Source organism: Chiloscyllium punctatum, chromosome 7 (assembly GCF_047496795.1).
Source record: "Chiloscyllium punctatum isolate Juve2018m chromosome 7, sChiPun1.3, whole genome shotgun sequence".
Classification (NCBI taxonomy): domain Eukaryota; kingdom Metazoa; phylum Chordata; class Chondrichthyes; order Orectolobiformes; family Hemiscylliidae; genus Chiloscyllium; species Chiloscyllium punctatum.
The window spans coordinates 37,712,225-37,731,830 of record NC_092745.1 but is presented as its reverse complement, the minus strand read 5'-3'; the positions used below and the strand labels follow the sequence as shown (position 1 = coordinate 37,731,830).

Genomic DNA, 19,606 nt, shown 5'->3' with positions numbered 1-19,606 from the left:
TTTATTTATGCAGATTGGAGCTGCGCTTCATTCTGGTGATCTTCGGGAGGAGGCGTTGTAAACAGTCTAGCACACGGTTAAGCTGGATTTTCTGGAAACCTTTCCAAAGTAATAACTCCAATTTGAGTAACTAATACAATTGGCCATTCAAAAGTATCAAGCAACAGAACTTGGCTTAAAAATCAGAGCTAGGGCACCAGGTTTTGTGTCAAGTCAAGTGCCAAAGTCTTACCAGATTCCCACTTGAGGGAAACAGCAGGTGGTGATTTAACTTGAGAGAGTCATCTCCAGCGAAGGGCGGGGTTGAGAAGGAGAGTCCTTCAATGGTGAGCTCAGCCAGTGATGGGAATCAGACTCACATCGTGGCATCACTCTGCTTCACAAACCAGCCATCCGAACTAAACTGACCCCCCAGCACTGGGTTTAACACTGGTTGCACTCTGCCTTTGGTTGAACACTCTGAGGTGGTAGATGGGTGGGAAGGTGTGGAGAAAGAGAAGTGGTAGGTATATCTTAGTCACGTCACCCCTCCCATCTCTCTCTCTCTCTCTCACTCATTCCTCCCTCTCACCCACCCCCCCCAAATCTCCCTCACCTCCCCCCCCTTCCCCACAGCCCAATTCTGACAGCACCACCTCCCCCCACCACACAGCTCTATGCCCCATTTCCCACTGCCCAGCCTCACAACTCTGTTATTATGGGCTGCGTGTCATTTCAGCAGGTAACAGGTTACTTATTGTGACTGCAGAGCTATTTCTTCATGAGGGTAAGGGTTACTTTCCTAAAAGGCACAAAGTTACTTATTCAGTTTGGCAACAGGGAGAGAAGCACAAAGAGTCCGCCAAATTGTGAGTGAGAGAGGAATTTACAGAGTGGGAGCAGTAGGGGAGCACTTTACAATTTGCCTGGCCATGGATGTGTTCTGTGGACAAACTTTGATTATTAATCAGCGTTTTAACACAGAGCAGCAGCGGGCTTGGGATCCTGAATGGATGGAAACATGGAAAACCTTTAACATTCCAAACAGTTAGCAAGTCTCAATGGTTCACTGAACTCCTGATCTGATTGTCCAGCTAACGAAGGATACACAGGGTATTACAGTGATGGAATATGGGGAAAAAGGCACACTGGGCTGAATGGCCTCCTGCACCATAACTATTCTGTGATTCTGGTCTGCTTAAAGGTGAAACCTCACCTTCTCTTGAAGGGAACAGTGTGTAGGTTCTGATCGCCTCCTGGTGCCTCACTCCAATGGCCATTCTTGATTGATCGTCCTGGCAGCGGAGGCACTGATGAACTATTCCACTATAATTTGCATCGCATTTCGCATTTGACACATGCCTCCATTTGGTCTCCAGAAGCGGTGCGCGTTTGCCTCTGAGCTCGGTGATTGTTGGAGAGGGGTATTAGGAACAAACACGAAAAGGTACACCCCCCCCCCCACCCACCCTCACACACAGCGGGGGGCCTAGAATGGTGCCTTTTATGGTTGAATGGCCACTGCCTGAGGCATGTAGCTGCAGGATGGGGAAGGGGGATGAGTTGTGTCAAGAATGTTTAAAACTAGAGCAGCTACCCCCACCCCCCCCCCACCCCCAAACGTTGTGGTTTAGCACAGCCGGGGGAGGGGGGGGGCAGTGCGGATTGGCAGCTGTCAGTCAGTCAGCGAGGATGGTATCATGTGCCCAGCTCAATGGCACACTCATACCAGGCTTCGGGCCCGTGGCTGACAGAGGAAAGGCCAAGCATCGTGAAGCCGGCCTTGGTGTAGAGGGGCAGCAACTGCTGGTGGCTGAGGAGGCAGATCCTCCTGGGAGGGGGCAGGGTGCGTGCAGCACGTGCCACGTAATCACGAAGCAAGCCCAGGGCCACTCCTCGGCGTCGCCACGCACCGTCGACGCACACAGAGTGAATGCAGATGGTGGTCCCCGTGGGTTCGTGGACGTCCATGGACTCCTCTGTCAGGTGATCCTCAAGCGAGCGGGTCCCACACACAAACCCGATCAACTGGCCGTCAACAAAACGCCCTGGGAAAGAGATCGGATAAATCACCTTCGGTTTGATTTCCTACACTTCCCTCCCCCCACTAATGTGAACCAGGTTAGAGCCTGGACTCTGCAGAGTCTTTACACAGAATACATTGCATGTCCAGCACAGAAACAGGCCATTCAGCCCCATTTGTCCATCTTGGTGTTTCTGTTCCATCTGAGCCTCCTCCCAGCCTTAGATCATCTCGTCTCATCGACACAGCTTACAACAGGTTCACTCTCTCACAAAGAGTGGCTGTTGAAAGACACAGTTAGTCAAAATAAATAATATTCTTACAGTGAGTTTTGTTTTTTTTCCTAAAGATTTCACTCAGTTACAGAATGACAGAATCATAGAATTCCCTACAGGGTGAAAGCAGGCCTTTCGGCCCATCAAGTTCATGCCAACCCTCTAAAAAGCATCCAGACTCACCCCCTACCCATTCCCTGTAATCCTGCATGTCCTATGGCCAATCCACCCTAACCCACACATCTTTGGACTGTGGGAGGAAACCGGAGCATCCAGGGGAAACCCACGCAGATACAGGGAGAATGTACAAACTCCACACAGACAGTGTCCCGAGGCTGGATTTAAACCCACGTCACTGCTGGCACAAGGCAGAGGTGCTAACCACTGAGTCATTGTGCCACCTTAATGATAGAGTCATCGACTCATACAGCACGGAAATAGAACCTTCAGTCCAACTCGTCTGCATTGACCAGACATCCCAATCTGACCGAGTCCCACCTGCCAGCACCCGGCCCATATCCCTCCAAACCCTTCCTATTCATATACCCATCCAAATACAATTACAACATTTAAAAGGTACCAGCCTCCACCACATCCTCTGGCAGCTCATTCCATACACGTACCACCCTCTGTGTGAAAAAGTTGCCCTTTAGGTCTCTTTCATATCTTTCCCCTCTCACCCTAAACCTATGCCCTCTAGTTCTGGACTCCCCGACCCCAGGGACTTTGTCTATTTATCCTATCCATGCCCCTCATAATTTTGTAAACCTCTATATGGTCGCCCCTCAGCCTCTGACACTCCAGGGAAAACAGCCCCAGCCTGTCCAGCCTCTCCCTATAGCTCAAATCCTCCAATCCTGGCAACATCCTTGTAAATCTTTTCTGAACCCTTTCAAGTTTCACAACATCTTTCCAATAGGAAGGAGACCAGAATTGCACACAATATTCCAACAGTGGCCTAACCAATGTCCTGTACAGCTGCAACATGACCTCCCAACTCCTGTACTCAATACTCTGACCAATAAAGGAAAGCATACCAAACGCCGCCTTCACTATCCTATCTACCTGCGACTCCACTTTCAAGGAGCTATGAACCTGCACTCCAAGGTCTCTTTGTTCAGCAACACTCTCTAGGACCTTACCATTAAGTGTATAAGTCCTGCTAAGATTTGCTTTCCCAAAATGCAGCACCTCGCATTTATCTGAATTAAACTTCATCTGCCATTTCTCAGTCCACTGGCCCATGTGGTCCAGATCCTGTTGTAATCTGAGGTAACCCTCTTTGCTGTCCACTGCACCTCCAATTTTAGTGTCATCTGCAAACTTACTAACTATACCTCTTATGCTCACATCCAAATCATTTATATAAATGATGAAAAGTAGAGGGCCCAGCACCGATCCTTGTGGCACTCCACTGGTCACGGGCCTCCAGTCTGAAAAACCCTCCACCACCACCCTCTGTCTTCTACCTTTGAGTCAGTTCTGTATCCAAATGGCTAGTTCTCCCTGTGTTCCATGAGATCTAACCTTGCTAATCAGTCTCCCATAGGGAACCTTGTTGAACACCTTACTGAAGTCCATATAGATCACATCTACTGCTCTGCCCTCATCAATCTTCTTTGTTATTTCTTTAAAAAACTCAATCAAGTTTGTGAAACATTATTTCTCATGCATAAAGCCATGTTGACTGTCCCTAATCAGTCCTTGCCTTTCCAAATACATGTACATCTGTCCCTCAGGATTCCCTCCAACAACTTGCCCACCACTGAGGTCAGGCTCACTGGTCTATAGTTCCCTGGCTTGTCTTTACCGCCCTTCTTAAACAATGGCACAACGTTTGCCAACCTCCAGTCTTCCAGCACCTCACCTGTGACTATCGATGATAGAAATATCTCAGCAAGAGGCCCAGCAATCACTTCCCTAGCTTCCCACAGTGTACACCTGATCAGGTCCTGGGGATTTATCCACTTTTGTGTGTTTCAAGACATCCAGCACTTTGTCCTCTGTAATATGGACATTTTTCAAGATGTCACCATCTGTTTTCCCATATTCTATATCTTCCATATCCTTTTCCACAGTAAATACTGATGTAAAATACTCATTTAATATCACCCCCACTTCCTGTGGCTCCACACAAAGGCCGCCTTGCTGATCTTTGAGGGGCCCTATTCTCTCCCTAGTTACCCTTTTGGACTTAATATATTTGTAAAAACTCTTTGGATTCTCCTTAATTCTATTTGCCAAAGCTATCTCATGTCCCCTTTTTGCCCTCCTGATTTCTCTCATAAGTATACTCCTACTGCCTTTATACTCTTCTAAGGATTCACTTGATCTATCCTGTTTTTACCTGATATACGCTTCCTTCAATTTCTTAACCAAACCCTCAATTTCTTTAGTCATCCAGCATTCCCTATACCTACCAGCCTTTTCTTTCACCCAAACAGGAATATACTTTGCCTGGATTCTTGTTATCTCATTTCTGAAGGCTTCCCATTTTCTAGCCGTCCCTTTACCCGCGAACATCTGCCCCCAATCTGCTTTCGAAAGTTCTTGCCTAATACCGTCAAAATTGGCCTTTCTCCAATTTAGAACTTCAACTTTTAGATCTGGTCTATCCTTTTCCATCACTATTTTAAAACGAATAGAATTATGGTCGCTGGTCCCAAAATGCTCCCCCACTGACACCTCAGTCACCTGCCCTGCCTTATTTCCCAAGAGTAGGTCAAGTTTTGCACCTTCTCTAGTAGGTACATCCACATACTGAATCAGAAAATTGTCTTGTACACACTTAACAAATTCCTCTCCATCTAAACCTTTAACACTATGGCAGTCCCAGTTGATGTTTGGAAAGTTAAAATCCCCTACCATAACTATCCTATTATTCTTAGAGATAACTGAGATCTTCTTACAAATTTGTTTCTCAATTTCCCTCTGACTCTTAGGGGGTCTATAATACAATCCCAATAAGGTGATCATCCCTTTTGTATTTCTCAGTTCCACCCAAATAACTTCCCTGGATGTATTTCGGGGAATATCCTCCCCCAGCACAGCTGTAATGCTATCCCTTTCCTCCTCCTCTCTTCCCTCCCTTTCTATCCTGGAACATGAAGCTGCTAGTCCTGCCTATCCCTGAGCCATGTTTCTGTAATTGCTATGATATCCCAGTCCCATGTTCCTAACCATGCCCTGGGTTCATCTGCTTTCCCTGTTAGGCTCCTTGCATTGAAATAAATGCAGTCTCAGATCAATCTCTTTCCTCACTATCTCCCTGGGTCCCACCTCCCCCCCCACCTTACTAGTTTAAATCCTCCCGAGCAGCTCTAGCAAATTTCCCTGCCAGTATATTAGTCCCCTTCCAATTTAGGTGCAATCCGTCCTTCTTGTACAGGTCACTTCTACCCCAAAACAGCTTCCAATGATGCAAAAATGTGAATCCTTCTCCTGAACACCAGCTCCTCAGCCATGCATTCATCTGCTCTATCCTCCTATTCCTGCCCTCACTAGCTCGTAGCACCGGGAGTAATCCAGATATTACTACTCTTGAGGACCTCCTTTTTAAATTCCTGCCTAACTCTCTATAATCTCCCTTCAGAATCTCAACCTTTTCCCTTCCTATGTCATTGGTTCCAATGTGGACAATGACCTCCTGCTGGCCCCTCTCCCCCGTGAGAACATTCTGCACCCTCTCTGAGATAGCCTTGATCCTGGCACCAGGGAAGCAACACACCATTCTGCTTTCTCTCTGCTGGCCACAGAAATGTCTGTCTGTACCTCAGACTAGAGAGTCCCCTAATACAATCGATCTCTTGGGAACCCGACGTACCCCTCATTGCATTAGAGCCAGTCTCAATACCAGAAACTTGGCTGTTCATGCTATGTTCCCCTGAGAATCCATCACCCCCTACATCTTCCAAAACAGCATACCTGTTTGAAATGGGTACATCCACAAAAGACTCCTGCTCTAGCTGCCGACCTGTCTCACCCTTCCTGGAGTTAACCCATCTATGTGACTGTATCTGAGACTTGCCCCCCTTTCTATAATTGCCATCCATCACATCCCTTTGCTCTTGTAAATTTCCCATTGCCTCTAATTGTGTCTCCAACTGATCCATTTGATCTGGTAGGATTCGCATCCTCAGTAACCCATAAACTCTCCCTAAACTCCCACATCCGACAAGAAGTACATATCACTCTACTAAAGGCCATTTTTGCTTCTTTCAATCTACATACCCAGAAAATAGCAGTGTCTTATTCCTCTACAATGCTTCCGGTAAAATTAATACTTATGGCTTATATTTTAAGTTTAGTCAAGAGACATTTCTCAATAAAACATATAATCAAGAAAAAACCCACTCTACTCACTACTGCAGACTTACTGTCAGGCCACATGTAAAATAGCCACTTATCTGTTTCTGTGCTGTGACCTCACCCAAACAGGTTCTTCCAAGATCAGTTGTGAATTTCACTGTTTGATAATTTTCCCAGATGTCCTCCGATGTCCAGCGATACATGAATTCAAACAGCAAAGGCAGTAACTGCACAGGTTCACTGCTGTGTCAGTTAGCAATGTGGGTTTCTTTCTCTTTCTCTCTCTCTCTCCTGCACTGACATCACCATGTGCTTCCTTTGTCTGTTCCTCTCCCTTTTAAAAGTGCTGTTGTTTTGAATTTTTTTTTCCAAAACAATAGAACAGCATAGAAAATAGTAATTGATGCTCCTGGAATCTGAGCAAATCACCTCCAACACCTAAAATACCTCAAAAAAGGAGCAGCCTGTTACAGCCAGAAATTTTTCCCGTCCTCCATCTTGGATTACCCAGAATCCTCAAACCATTTCAGAGTCACTTTCACGGAGAAGAGCTTTTGAATTCCAGTTTTAACAACTATGGCATTTCGGAAAGAATCAAGCCGAGGTAAAAAATTTGGAGGAGTATTTAGGAGACATGGTGAGTGAGTGTGAGGATTGACACCAAAATTGGTGGTGTAATGGACAGTCAAGGAGGTTATCTAAGAGTACACCAGGATCTTGATTAACTGGGCCAGTGGGCCCTGGAATGGCAGATGGAGTTTGGAGAAATGCAGTGTTGCATTTTGGTAAGACAAACCAGGGCAGGATTTATACAATAAATGGGAGAGCCCTGGGATGCATTGCCAAACAGACCTAGGGATGCAAGTATAGTTCCTAGAAAGTGGCATCACAGGTAGACAGAAAAAGACATTGGCATGCTCACTTTCATTGATCAGGGCATTGAGTATAGAATCAATGCGTCATTTTACAGCTGTACAAAATATTGATAAGGCCTACAATTCTGGCTGCAATGCTGTAGGAAGGAAATTATTAAACTGAAAAAGATGCAAAAAAAAATTAACAAGGATGCTACCAAGACTGGGGGGTTTGGATTGTAAGGAGAGGCTGGATAGTTGGGATTTCTTTCCTTGGAACACAGGAGGGTGAGAGATGACCTTATAAAGGTTGTAAAATCATGAGGGGCAGGTTAAGGTGAATAGCCAAGGTCTTTTCCCCAGGTTAGGTGAGTCCAAAAGTGGAGGGCGTAAGTTTAACGTGACAGGGGAAAGATTTAAAAGGGACCTGAGGGGCAACTATTTTACACTGAGGATGGCGTATGCATTGAATGAGCTGCCAGAGGAAGTGGTAGAGGATGGGACATTTACTACATTTAAGAGACATTTGGACAGAAACATGGATAGGGGCCAAACACAGGCAAATGGGACTATTCAATTTAAGAAATCCGGTCGGCATGGACGCAATGGGCCGAAAGGTCTGTTTCCATGCCGTTACCTAGTGTATTCTCCACAACAATATAAGGAGAATCCAAAGGGGTTTTACAAATACATTAAGGACAAAAGGGTAACTAGGGAGAGAATAGGGTCCCTCAAAGATCAGCAAGGCAGCCTTTGTGTGGAGCCGCAGGAGATGGGGCAGATACTAAATGAGTATTTTGCATCAGTATTTACTGTGGAAAAGGACATGGAAGATATAGAATGTAGGAAAATAGATGGTGACATCTTGAAAAATGTCCATATTACAGAGGAGGGAGTGCTTGATGTCTTGAAATGCATAAAAGTGGATAAATCCCCAGGACCTGATCAGGTGTACACTGTGGGAAGCTAAGGAAGTGATTCCTGGGCCTCTTACAGAGATATTTGGATCATCGATAATCACAGATGAGGTGCCAGAAGACTGGAGGTTGGCAAACGTGATGCCACTGTTTAAGAACTCACTTTTGGACTCACCTAACCTGGGGAAAAGACCTTGGCTATCCCTGCCCCTCATGATTTTACAACCTTTATAAGGTAAGGACAAGCCAGGGAACTATAGACCGGTGAGCCTGACCTCGGTGGTGGGCAAGTTGTTGGAGGGAATCCTGAGGGACAGATGTACATGTATTTGGAAAGGCAAGGACTGATTTGGGATAGTCAACATGGCTTTGTGTGTGGGAAATCATGTCTCACAAACGTGATTGAGTATTTTGAAGAAGTAACAAAAAAGATTGATGAGGGCAGAGCAGTAGATGTGATCTATATGGACTTCAGTAAGGCGTTCGACAAGGTTCCCCATGGGAGACTGATTAGCAAGGTTAGATCTCATGGAATACAGGGAGAACTAGCCATTTGGATACAGAACTGACTCAAAGGTAGAAGACAGAGGGTGGTGGTGGAGGGTTGTTTTTCAGACTGGAGGCCTGTGACCAGTGGAGTGCCACAAGGATCAGTGCTGGGTCCTCTACTTTTTGTCATTTATATAAATGATTTGGATGTGAGCATAAGAGGTACAGTTAGTAAGTTTGCAGATGACACTAAAATTGGAGGTGCAGTGGACAGCGAAGAGGGTTACCTCAGATTACAACAGGATCTGGACCAGATGGGCCAATGGGCTGAAGTGTGTCAGATGGAGTTTAATTCAGATAAATGCGAGGTGCTACATTTTGGGGAAGCAGATCTTAGCAGGACGTATACACTTAATGGTAAGGTCCTAGAGAGTGTTGCTGAACAGAGAGACCTTGGAGTGCAGGTTCCTAGTTCCTTGAAAGTGGAGTCGCAGGTAGATAGGATAGTGAAGAAGGCATTTGGTATGCTTTCCTTTATTGGTCAGAGTATTGAGTACAGGAGTTGGGAGGTCATGTTGCGGCTGTACAGGACATTGGTTAGGCCACTGTTGGAATACTGCGTGCAATTCTGGTCTCCTTCCTATCGGAAAGATGTTGTGAAACTTGAAAGGGTCCAGAAAAGATTTACAAGGATGTTGCCAGGGTTGGAGGATCTGAGCTACAGGGAGAGGCTGAACAAGCTGGGGCAGTTTTCCCTGGAGTGTCGGAGGTTGAGGGGTGACCTTATAGAGGTTTACAAAATTATCAGGGGCATGGATAGACCTTTCTCTGGGGTGGGGCAGTCCAGAGCTAGAGGGCATAGGTTTAGAGTGAGAGGGGAAAGATATAAAAGAGACCCAAGAGGCAACGTTTTCATTCAGAGGGTGGTACGTGTATGGAATGAGCTGCCAGAGGAAGTGGTGGAGGCTGGTACAATTGCAACATTTAAAAGGCATCTGGAATGGTATGTGAATAGGAAGGGTTTGGAGGGATATGGGCCGGGTGCTGGCAGGTGGGACTAGCTTGGGTTGGGATATCTGGTCGGCATGGACGGGTTGGACCGAAGGGTCTGTTTCCGTGCTGTACTCGACCCCCCTTCAATACAGCTGCTCCCCTTTCACCATTCCTAGGTCTCCACTGAATCCTTGAAGATCAACCGAATGCCTCTTTTCTTCAGCATTAGTCAGGTCATTATCCAATTCCTGTTGGAAATCCATGAACTAACTCTGCCCTTTTCACCACTACAGGGTGAGCTTTAAAACCATCGTACCCTTCCAAACTGATTTGTTTTTGGTCAGGATTCCTAACAAAGAGACTTCCGGCCCTGTCTCCAGTCTATCATTCTGGCCACCTGATCCAACGAGAGGTAGCATTGGGCAGAGGAAGGGAGTGGAAAGCCAAACAATCTTCAAAATGGGCAAACTCCAACGACAAAAACTGAGGAGTGAAATTAAACCCCAGGCTGTGACCTCTGTGATAGCTGTGATGTCAAAGATTAGATCCTCGCCTCCAGAACTGGCAGACTCCTTACGGCTTGATTCAAAGTACGACTGAAGTAAAGTTCAACATTAAGAACACTGAGGATAGGGAGGACCTAGTTCCTTTGGCAGGGGCTGTCTGGGAAGTGTGGTGCTGGAAAAGCACAGCAGGTCAGGCAGCATCCGAGGAGCAGGAGAAGGGCTCCATTCCTGATGAAGGGCTCATGCCCGAAACGTCGATTCTCCTGCTCCTCGGATGCTGCCTGACCTGCTGTGCTTTTCCAGCACCCCACACTCTCGAACCTGATCTCCAGCATCTGCAGTCCTCACTTTCTCCTAGCTGCCTGGCAAGTGTGGATCGAGAGCGATTAGCAGAAGGGTTAAATGAGAATTTTGCTAAAAGTGTTTTTCCTGGAGGGACTTTGGAATCTGTAACTCACTCGTGTTGTGGGGGCAAAGTCCCTCAGCCTCTGTGAAACGTGGTTGTATTTATGGGAATTGCCAAAGACACTGACAAGACCAAGTGTTGCAAAACAGGGTTAGTTTAAAATGGTTGGAGTTTCTCAATCTGCCCCAGAGGATGGGCGGGCAGACAGACCTGCCCACCCCCCCACCCCACTGTGCTGTGAATATTCCGAACACTATCCCCTAAATGAAGGAAATGTGGGGGTTCGGGCTAGTACAGACACAATGGACTGAATGGCCGCCTGCCGATGCTGTCAGATCTCAGGAGAGGTGAGGGTGATTGCGCTGCCACACACACACACACACTGAGCTGCAGGTTTAACCGAGCCCCTGATGGACTCACTCCAGCCAGCTCCCCTTACCCAAGAACAGCTCGCCAGCCTCCCTCTGCCGGTCCTGCAGCTTCGCCAGGCTGGCTGCCTCCTCCGGGGGGTAACCCGCCGTCTCCAGAGCCCAGGCTGCGGCCACGTCCCCCTCCGAGAGGGTCCTCAGCTCCCCCGCGGCTCCCTGCATCTTGCTGCAGCCTCCCACCAGCCCGCAATGCCCACTGCCTCAAGAGTCACCTCCCGGGGACTGGGCTGTGGGGCGGGGCCTGGGCCTTGGAGGCGGGGCTAGTCCTATGGGGGGGGTGTGGTCATGTGGCTGTGGGGCGGGGGGCTGGGGCTCTGGCCACGGCTGAGGGGCTGTGCCCCCCACCCCCCAGTCCCCCTGCCTCACTAACCACCTTGCAGATAGTCTCAGTGCACACCTCTGCAGCAGGTGGAACCTGAACCCCCAAGATTCCCCTGATTCAGAGGGAGCACTGCACCAAAAGAATCCTAATTGCACCCCCTCTGCAGTTAGTTGCACCATTGGAAATCTTGTTCATAAATTTCTTGGGGGGGGGGGGGGTTGCTATTGAAAAAACGTACAGAATTGGTTTTCATTAAGAGGTGCTCAGGGAATCTAATCATCTCGGAGGCAACATTCCCAAAGTATGAGCAGCGGGAATTCAATTTATGGAGTTATACTTTTCTAGGTGAAAATTTCCATGTTGTAACGGAAACCTCCTAATAACCCCTGTGGATGAATCCATATCTGTCTCTACTAGAAGGAGTAATGAGCATGACAGAGGCACAATGGACTCTGTGTGTGTGTGTGTGGGGGGGGGGGGGGGGGGTGGGGGTGAGGGGGGGGGCTTCCATCTCCATCACACAGTGGCTCGATATCACCACCCACTGGATACGTGGAGGACATGGCTTCCAAGCTTGCAGCAAGGAGTGAAGGAACCAAGAGGAATGTGCCTTCACTAATCTGTCGCAAACGCCAAGCCCCTTGACAATACCGACAGGAGTAAACCACAGCACAGTCCTTGTGGAGACACAGCCCTGCCTTCACTCTCAGAGTACCCTCCAACACGCTGTGTGGCATTATCACTGTGCTCAACAGGACAGACTTTGAACAGATCTAGCAACTCAAAAACTGGGCTGTGGCCATAAGTTGCTGTCGGGCATCGGTATCAGCGGGATCGTGCTCTATTGCACAGCATAGTCCCCAGTCTACCATTATATCAAGGCAAGTGATCAATCCTGGTTCAACATTAAGTGTGGGAGGGCATGGCTAGGAGCAGGAAATACCAACCAGGCAAAGCCCAATGCATCAATGTAAAAGATCAGCATCTGCAACTGTCTTCAGTCAGAAACGGTGAGTAGATGATCCAGCTCAGATATAAATATCGGCTAAGGGTGCTCTGCAGTCTTGGAGGGACCATCTATGTTGATCATCTTTGGAAATAGCTCTTAAAGTACTTGCTGCCAGCACAGGCATGTTGACACATTTTCACACTGTCCGTCTTTCTGCTAAACACCTGAATTATTTCTGCACCCACTGACATCTCGAGCCATGTTACACACTCTGACGAGTCCCCCATATAGCTCACTGCTTTCACAAGGGCTTATTTCCATTTACAATTATGACAGCATTATTCAGACTTCGTATCCTTGAGAGTAAACTTGGGCCAAATCGTTTTCCCAACACACAAAACAAATGATCTGAGGAGCTTTATGGAGCACGCACTTGAATTGCTGCTGTCTGCTCCACTGGGTGAGAATTCCCACAGTGAGCGTGAGGTCCCCGGAGGTGAATCCTTACATGTCGATGGATACACAGAAACTACTGAGGGTCGGAGGCAGAGCTGGTGTTCTGGGAAGTCTGCATATGTGCAAGATGGATGCCACAAGTTCTACAGATTCTCTCAATTATCTGACTTTGTCAAGTAGCAGAGGGTCTGTCATCACAGGAAAGATGAGGAGAAATTGTTTATGCAATGAGTTACAGTTGGAACCAGGTTCAATAATAATTTCATAAACTTAATAAAAGCTTTAGATTTGTTTTATGGCCTACAGGGAGAGAGTGGAAAAATGAGATTAATTAGATCGCTTTTCCAAATGAGCTAGCCTGGGTATAGTGGGTCCCAAATGGCCTCACCATTTAACTCTGAGTCTACCTGTGGCCATAAGTCCAGCCGACCCCGCAGAGAAATGGCAGACTCTTGGTCTGCAGTCACACCGAATCTATCAGTGTGTCCCCTGTCTCCTGACAGAGCCATGGTGGAATGTCAGGACTGCCATGTTTCTAAAGGACGGAGCTGTGACTGTCCATCCACAGAATCCAGACACAGCAAATTAGCCATCGGACCGTGGAGGAGATGAATGCTGGGAGCTGAGTGTCAGAGACCAGCAGACGAATTTAGGAGGGTTTGAATCATCAGTGGAGTGAGTGGATTGGGTTGAATGGTGCAGGAAGGATGTTGCTGACATGAAGAGAAGGGAAAGAAACTCCAGTTGTCCCGGGGAATCCTGGATTTTAATCAGTCTGAGAGGGAACCATCAATGATAGTATAAAAGAAACAAGTGTTACTTTTGACAGTAAGGAAGGCAAAACCAAAATAATGACTGTTGTCTCTCTCTCTCTCTCTTTAACATGGAGGCCAATTACACCACCTGACATAACTGGTTCTTTCAGCTAACGTGGCAGACCAGGGATTAAACTCCCAGGCATTTGTGGCCAGTGAGACTTAATATTAATCCTCTCCAACCCAGTTTACAAACTCATCGAATTTGCGGAAAGACATTCCTCGTTATTTATCTCCAGGCCATAAAAACAGTTCTATACCCTACCTGGTGCACTAGTTAAACAGCCAACTGGAAACTGTTCTTTCCAACGAAGCAATGACAATGTTTAATGACAAGTCACCCAGCACAGAATAAAGATGCATGCAAGCTGCTGTCAAGTGAACTTTCGGAAATCTTCTAAATGTGAGGTTGTTATGTTTGCGGCTTTGGCAGAGAAGGAAATCGATTAGTAAGCCATTCAGAGGGACAAAGGTGGAGGATGCTTTTTGTAGGCAAGCATTAAGAGCAGATTCATCCCAGCAGAAGAATTAAGTAGCGAAGCAGAAAACTTCCTTTAGATCAATGAAGTGAACTTTGGGACTTGGCTGAAAATGTCAGTTTGGATGAACAACACTTTCTTAAGACAAGGAGCTGACAAGCTGAAGGGATATGCCAAAGAGAAGTCAATGTTAGCTCTGGCATCCCAAATTGTATCATGCGCAACGCGGGAAGGGCAGTTTAGCTAGAGAATGTTAATTGTTCAATCTCTTACACTGGCCTCATGTGTCCTGACACCACTTGCTGCAGCACAAAGAAAAGCAGATCGGAAAGCTAGGGGTTAGATTGTGAGTCTGTATTGCTCTGTGCTGTAGCAGTAATTGGAATGTGTCTGTGACAGAGATTAGAAAGGATTCGGCATTAGGATTCCTGCCCCAAACCCTATCTCGCAATGCTACCCAGAAACAGCAGATATGTCTTCATGAGGTGAGACTGATCCCCTTCATGAAGGAACCCTGTAGTCAAACACTCACTCACTTTCTCTCTCTCTCTCACCCACACGTCAGCTACTGAGACATACTGGCAATACATGGAGGGGGAAAAATGACCCGGAAGAATTCAGAGTAGACAGTGGAAGGGTGTCTTCTCGGGCAGCATGGGGGTGGCTCACAGTGCCAGGGATCTGGGTTCATTTCCAGCCTCAGGCAACTGAGTGGAGTTTGCACATTGTCCCTGTGTCTGTGTGGGTTTCCTCCCACAGTCCAAGGATGTGCAGGTCAGGTGGATTAGCCATGGGAAATGCAAGGTTACAGGGATGGGGTGGGTCAAGGTAGGATGCTCTTCAGAGGGTTGGTGTGGACTCGATGGGCTGAATGACCTGCTTCTACACTGTATGGATTGTGTGTGGTGCAGGGAGTTCCAAAATCTTGACCCAGTGACCTTGAAAGAACAGTGATACATTTCCAAGTCAGGATGGTGAGTGGCCTAGGAGGGAACTTGCAGATGGTGGTGTTCCCATGTATCTGCTACCCTTGTTCTGCCAGATGGTAGTGGCCATAGGTTTGGAAGGAGCTGTCAAAGGGAACTCGAGTTGTCGCAGTGCCTCTTGGAAATAGAACACTGATGCTACTGTGTGCGTGTGCAGGAAAGAGTGAATGCTGAAGGTGGTGGATGTGGGGCCAATAAGGCGGGCTGCTTCAATAGGAAGTTCTTGAGTGTTGTTGGAGCTGCACCCATCCAGTCAAGTGGGGAGTATTCCATCACACTCCTGACTTGTGCCTTGTAGAAGGTGGACACAGTTTGGGGAGTCAGGAGGTAAGCTACCCACCAAAAGAATTTCTAACTACTGACTAGCTCATATCACCATGGGATTTATATGGCTTGCTCAGCTCAGTAACTAGCCAAGGGGATGTTCACTTTGAGAGTTTCAGCAAATGATAATGCTATAGAATGCCTGGGGCGATGGTTAGATTGCCTCTTTTTGGAGACGGTCTTTGCCTTGCGTTTGTGGAGTGCAAATGTTACCTACCACTTTTCAGCCCCAACCTGGATATTGTCCAGATCTTGTTACATTTGAACATGGACGGCTTCAGTATCTGAGGAGTCGTAAACAGTGCTGAACATTGGGCAATCACTGGGGAACATCCCCACTTCGGACCACACGATAATTAAAGATCATTGAAGCAGCTGAAGATGGTTGGGCCAAGGATACTACCCTGAGGAACTCCTGCAGACATGTCCTGGAGCTGAGGTGACTGCCCTCCAACAACCACAACCATCTTATGTGCCAAGTGCGACTCCAACCAACAGTAATATCCCCCCTCAATTGCCACTACCAACCATAACTATCATTAACAAAACATTGTTCCTGATATAAATTAACACTAACATTGATGGACACACTGCTTTTGATAGGACTAGAGATCTGAAAATGGACAAAGTGACTGGACTGGTCGATATCAACTTTAGGAGAGATTGATCAAGTATGGTATCCCTTTTGCCCACCCACACTGTCAATACCTCAGTGCACTCTGGGGCTGTTTAACTATTGAGGAAAGAGGCTAAAGTTGTACCACCTTTAAGACAGAGACCAGTCAGGGCAACGTCAGCAATAGGATAGGTACTTCAGGGGACCATGTGGGATCCATGCTGTGATTACTTGGATACAGAAGGGACACTGAACAAGGCCCTAGTAAAGACACATCCCACAAAACGGACTGTCTTTTGAAGGAATCACCTAGATGCTCAATGATGAAGGTCAAACTAGCTAAGGAGCTGGGAGCCACATTTTAGAGAAGAGTACACTAAGTGGTGATATGTTTGCTCACTGTTTATAAGAGAGTGGAAATGGACTGTATTTGAGTAGACATCTTGTTTGATTGATTGGGGAGAATCTCACAAATTAAAATGAGGACTTGCAAGGCTAGACCTAGGTTAGTCAAGAGGTAGTTCTTTCCCAAAGAATAGTGGATGTTCTGACACAGGCAGCCCCGCATATGCATTTGACATTAATGCACAGAAATTAAGCAAGAGCTAGTCTGTTTCTGACTAGAATAGAGGTCATTGTGTATAGTGGGCACTTACTACATGGAACTAAGACACCAGAGTGAGACAAGTTTCCAACTCCATGGATGATCAGAGAATAATTGCCAGTCCTTTTCTCCCAAACTGCCCTGTATTTTCATCTTTCCTTTGGCTTTCCTCCCTAAAGTGTCAGAGGCTGAGGGGTGACTTTATGGAAGTTTATAAAATCATGAGGGGCATGGACAGAGTAAATAGCCAAGGTCTTAATCCCATGGTTGGCACAGTTTTAAAGTGAGAGGGGAAAGATTTAAAAGAGACCGAAGGGGTAACTTTTTCACACAGAGGGTGGTGCATGTTTGGAATGAGCTGACAGAGGATGTGGTGGAAGCTGGCACAATTACAACATTTAAAAGGCAACTGGATGGGTATATGAATAGGAAGGGCTCAAAGGGATATGGGCCAAATACTGGCAAATGGGACTAGGTCAGATTGGGATGTCTGGTCAGCAAGGATGAGTTGGACTGAAGGGTCTGTTTCTGTGTTGTATGACTCTATAATCACCTGATTTCAGCAAGGTGAAGAGTCCATATTGTCAGAGATAAGGTTTGGAATTGTTTGCTAGGCCAAGTACACCAGAAGGCTTTAACTTGTCCATCATCGTCTGGACATTTAAACCTGCGGGAATACCAGCACGGCTTATTCCTAGAACACGAAGATTACCAGTCCAGTAAGATTACCACTATACCACCACCTCCTCTGAATAAATGGTAAGGAACATGTGCGGCACATAAATACCAGGCTTCGACCTTGACATCCAATGCCATTATCACTGAATCTCTAACCATCCATCATCCTGAGGATTCCTATTGACCAGAAAACGAACTAGACCAGTCATATAAATACTGTGGCTATAACAGCCGGTCAGAAGTTGGAATGCTGCAAAAAATAATTCACCTCCTGACTCCCCAAATCTGTCCACCATCTTTTAGGCATCAGTCAGGGGTATGATAGAGTAAATTCAACTTCCTGGGTGAGTGCAGTTCCAACAATACTCAAGACCCCTGACACCATTAAGCCACCACCTATCGCCCCAGTCTATTCCTACTCTAGCATCGATTATAATTGGATGGGTTTTGTGTCTGCATCTGCACACATAATTTTCTTAGCTCCCTACTGGAGCTTTCTGACATGGAGTATGATACAACAAAACTATCATCATCACCGCCTGAGCTTAAAGGGCTAATTAAAAATCAACTGTCATAATCCTCCAAATAAAGGAACAGTAAAAACTATTTTGATACAGGAGTACAGGGCTTTCCGAAGGAGAGAATGATATGCCAAACTGATCACCAAGAGTTCCGACATTGGTTTGATCAATGCAAGTGTAGCTAACATAATTCACTGTCCTTTGTGTCAATTGCTTAGCCCTGGATTAGCTATTACTGTACTGCACTTGGAAGAAATCTCCCTCTGAACTTCATGGGAGAGCCAAGATGGTGCCAAAGTGTGGCGACTGTGCAAGCTCTCAACAGCCGACCCTACTCTTACATATCGTATGATCATTCTGCTATTTTAAAACTCAATTCTAAATCTGTTAAAATTACAATGTTCTCTTAAATCTCACCTTCTCTGAAACAGTAATATTGTATTCTTCACTCTGTTCTATTACTCTGATGCACTTTGTACAGTACGAACTGCCTGTACTGCACACAAAACAGAACTTTTCACTAGGTGCATGTGACAATAATAAATCAAATCAACTCAAGGGCAAGGATGGCTTAGGGGAGCAAAAAATCAAAATTTCAAAATGACTGAAGTGCAGAAAGCTGGGAAAGGAATGAAGAATTTGCTTCTCCCAATTGAGGGCTCTTTACAATCAACATCTGAAGAAAGTGGAAGATATTCGAAATCTTCTTTCAGGTTCAGAATTGGACGTTTTTTTTATTTCGCATTAAGAATGTAATTTTTCCAATCTCACCATATTTTCCCAGCTCACTAACCAATGCCCATGTCAATCCAATGGAAAGACAGTGCCCACTAGTCATATGACCATGAAAAAAGATGACAGAGGTGCAGGAATATCTCTGACAATAACCTGGGACTGTGCAGTGTTGCTGCTACTGCTGTAACAACATGATCTTCCTGTTAAGGGTGAGGATGGTTTGTACATGTTCTTTTACTGGCCTGAACTACATGGTGGCCATCATGAGAGCTGCTCCCAGTGAAGCATCTCCGAATACTGATCCCAGTAAATGATGATCCTACTAAGTCATCTCCCAACACCCATCTGATCAATGGTGCTAATAACACTCATTCAATGCACAAACCGACACCATGCCTTTGGACTAATGGACCAACAGGCCAACTAGCAGTTCAAGTGCACGTCCCTTCCACACTGTACGTAATTTAATCTAAAGATACTGTTCCTTTCTGTCAGTTAACATCTCTATTGTGCCTACATCACAGAATTTTCCACTAACAATCTGCTTCCTGCACTCAAGTGAAAGTATCTGGAGAAGGAAAATTAAGAAGCAACTTCCTAACTGGAATAGTCTACCAATGGGAATACATTCCAGTCCTTTAACCATTTAATTATTTTAATTTGCCATAATGTTACAATTCACTGGGCTGGCATGCTGGTAATCAAACCCTGCTATTCTCACATCATTCCTCAATTTGCCTGACTTTTACATCCAGGTTGCCAGGAAGCACAGACATTTTTGTACTAAATAAGAATTGCTACCGATTACAAGTAAATACATTCTAACTATAAGTAAACAATTATGTACCATTGACATTCAAGTCCACTAATTGAAATGCTAACTTCCCCTTATAAAACGTACCTGCTATACGCACAAAGACAGAGGCAGACAGGCAAATAAATA

The 19,606-nt window shown here is 46.2% G+C and overlaps 1 protein-coding gene across 1 annotated transcript; it reads right to left on the bottom strand.

Annotated features, from left to right (window-relative positions):
• Positions 1-621: 621 nt before the first annotated feature.
• On the bottom strand, positions 622-11,367 carry LOC140479596 (uncharacterized). The gene is made up of 2 exons (XM_072573421.1): positions 11,190-11,367; positions 622-2,027 (listed from the first exon to the last, which is right to left on the bottom strand). Exons 1-2 carry the CDS (start codon positions 11,338-11,340, stop codon positions 1,678-1,680), a joined length of 501 nt encoding a protein of 166 aa, XP_072429522.1. The 5' UTR covers positions 11,341-11,367; the 3' UTR covers positions 622-1,677.
• Positions 11,368-19,606: the final 8,239 nt, after the last annotated feature.

Coding starts and splice junctions, on each gene's coding strand:
- LOC140479596 (XM_072573421.1), bottom strand. CDS start 11,340: ATGCAGGGAGCCGCGGGGGAGCTGAGGACCCTCTCGGAGGGGGACGTG. Junction 2,028..11,189: donor GGCTGGCGAGCTGTTCTTGG/GTAAGGGGAGCT, acceptor TCTCTTTCCCAG/GGCGTTTTGTTGACGGCCAG.